Genomic DNA, 2351 nt, shown 5'->3' with positions numbered 1-2351 from the left:
CAGTTCTCTAAGGGTTAAACAGTTCTTAAAGTCTTCTCTGCTGTGGAAACATCTGGCTGACTCCTTGGTGTTTTAATAATGTTTAAATAACATTATTTAATAGTTTTAAATAATGATTTAAGATGCATCTACCTGGAACAGTATTAATTTCTGACCTGAAGCTGATTTCTGCAGAAACCAGATACAGCTCCATGGAAGGAAGGGTAAGTCAAACTAAAGCCAAACCTGTCACTGTTGTTATTCAGTGGCAAACAGCCAACCTTTCGATCCTAGCCACCCAGGGATTTGGATAAGCCCTAAGCCACCAGCTCTCAGGGGAGATGGCGTCCAAAACAACCCTGAGTCACAGAACTGAGTACACTTAGGACATCCAGACGAATCACTTAGCCTGTTCCACCATAACTGTCTGCCGTCAGTCCAGCCACCTTTGTGTCCAGGTGCAGAGGGCCATACCTGCCTCCCAAAGTGTCTGTGCCTTGATGCCACTGGGGCACCTGTGCTTGTTGCCACCATCTGTCCCCCATCCACTCCCTCCCACCTTGTAAAGGTCAGCTGAGTCTCTGAGCAGCAGCATCCACACCTTAGTTGCATGTTTTCTTGTGTCAAGATCTGTATTGTGTACTTGTACTTTTCTTCAGCTTCAACAAACTTGGCCTGAAGTGATTTCTCTATCTGCGTCCCTGCAATTTTCTGAAAGATAGATACATTTTAAGAACTATCTTTTCCCTAGCGCCCTCTGAGGTGAAGCTATTTGGCAGAACTGCACAGACATCTGGGTATTCTCCTCCCAACCCCCACCCTTACCCTAGTTAAGACTCACCTCTTTCTGTAGTTCCATCTGGGTTTGGTAGAGGGTGGTATTCAGTGTTTCTAGGATAACAGCTTGTGCACGCAGCTCTTCCTCTATGATCTGGGTAAGAGGAAACTGTTTCAGACCATCAAGGCAATGTGTCCATCCACCTACTCTTTTCCAGGGCACCTGGATTAGAATCTAAAGTATCATCACATTTAGCTACCCCTTCCCCAGCACCGTCACAGCAAATTCAGGACTTCCAGATGAATAGCTATGTTCTTTTGCATAAAAACAAACACAGACAAGGGAGAGAGGTCTAGACACAGCCTGCTCCATCAGGAAAATGGAAAAGTTTACCTCTTTGGCCTTTGTCAGTGCTTCTAGTTTCAAGGTGTCACTTTCATGTTGTTTCAAGAACTCCTGAAAAATAATATTATTTGGAAAAGGTGAGCAAGTGCTGGGGAGGAGATCTGGTTGCCTGAGGAGGAGATCTGTTTGCCTGAGGCTGACTATAAGGGTTATAGAATCTCGGCTCTAATACCATTGCATCTTACCTCCAGTGAGCGCTCATGTACCTAAGAGGTCAGATAACTTGTTATATGAGCTTGTTAACATATGCTCAATTATTAATATCCATATTATTGCTGTTAAGTGCTATAGTGACCCAACCCATAGTGACCCTGTATAGGGTTTCCAGGGAGCAGCTGGTGAGTTTGAACCACCAACCTTGAGGTTCAAATGGACCTTGCAGTCGAGTGCTTATCCTACAGTGCCATACCAGGACTTCATTAATATCCATCGTTGTTGTTGTTAGGTGCCATTGAGTCAGCACAGACTCATAGCGACCTTATGCACAGCAGAACAAAACACTGCCCGATCCCTAGGCCAACCTTACTACTGTTGCCACATCCATAGGGATGGTAAAATTTTGGTAGAATTTGGGTTTAGACATGCTTTTATTAGGAACCTAGTTTTGAGATCAGGGTTATAGGAAAATGACTAATGGGTTGCTACCCCTCACTTTTAACTTTTACTTGTTGTTGTTTTTGTGTGCCATGGAGTCAGCTCTGACTCATAGTGACCCTGTACAGGGTTCCTAAGGCTGTAAATCTTTATGGAAGCAGAAAGCCTCATCTTTCTCCCACGGAACAGTTGGTAGTTTCGAACTGGTGACCTGAGGTTAGCAGTCTGATTCATAACCACTACATTACCAGAGCTTCTTATTAATTGTTCCTGTTGTGCTTAGGTGCCATTGAGTTAGTACCGACCCATAGCACCCTATGCACAGCAGAACGAAACACTGCCCGATCCTGGGACAACCTCACTACTGTTGCCATGCTTGAGTCCATCGATGCTGCCACTTGGCGAATCCATCTCGTTAGGGGTCTTCCTCTTTTTCTCTGAACCTCCACCTTACCAAACATGATATCCTTCTCCAGAGACTGGTCCCTCCTGACAATATGTCCCAAGTATGAGAGATGAAGTTTGGCCATCTTGGCCTCCAAGGAGCACAATGGCTGCACTTCTTCCAAAACAGATCTATTGGTTCTTTTGGCAG

General features: G+C 44.8%; 1 protein-coding gene across 1 annotated transcript in view; it reads right to left on the bottom strand.

The window, feature by feature from the left end:
- Positions 1-2351, bottom strand: part of ALS2CR12 (amyotrophic lateral sclerosis 2 (juvenile) chromosome region, candidate 12) — a 31963-nt gene that overhangs the window by 1511 nt on the left and 28101 nt on the right. The window contains exons 11-13 of the mRNA XM_006862033.1: positions 1151-1213; positions 821-910; positions 581-690 (exon numbers count right to left, since the gene is read on the bottom strand). Of these exons, the coding sequence (XP_006862095.1) occupies positions 581-690; positions 821-910; positions 1151-1213 (263 nt within the window). The remainder of the gene's footprint in view (positions 1-580; positions 691-820; positions 911-1150; positions 1214-2351) is intronic.

The sequence above is a fragment of the Chrysochloris asiatica genome, unplaced genomic scaffold (assembly GCF_000296735.1).
Source record: "Chrysochloris asiatica unplaced genomic scaffold, ChrAsi1.0 scaffold00045, whole genome shotgun sequence".
Classification (NCBI taxonomy): Eukaryota; Metazoa; Chordata; class Mammalia; order Afrosoricida; family Chrysochloridae; genus Chrysochloris; species Chrysochloris asiatica.
This window is presented reverse-complemented; position numbering and strand designations above follow the sequence as displayed.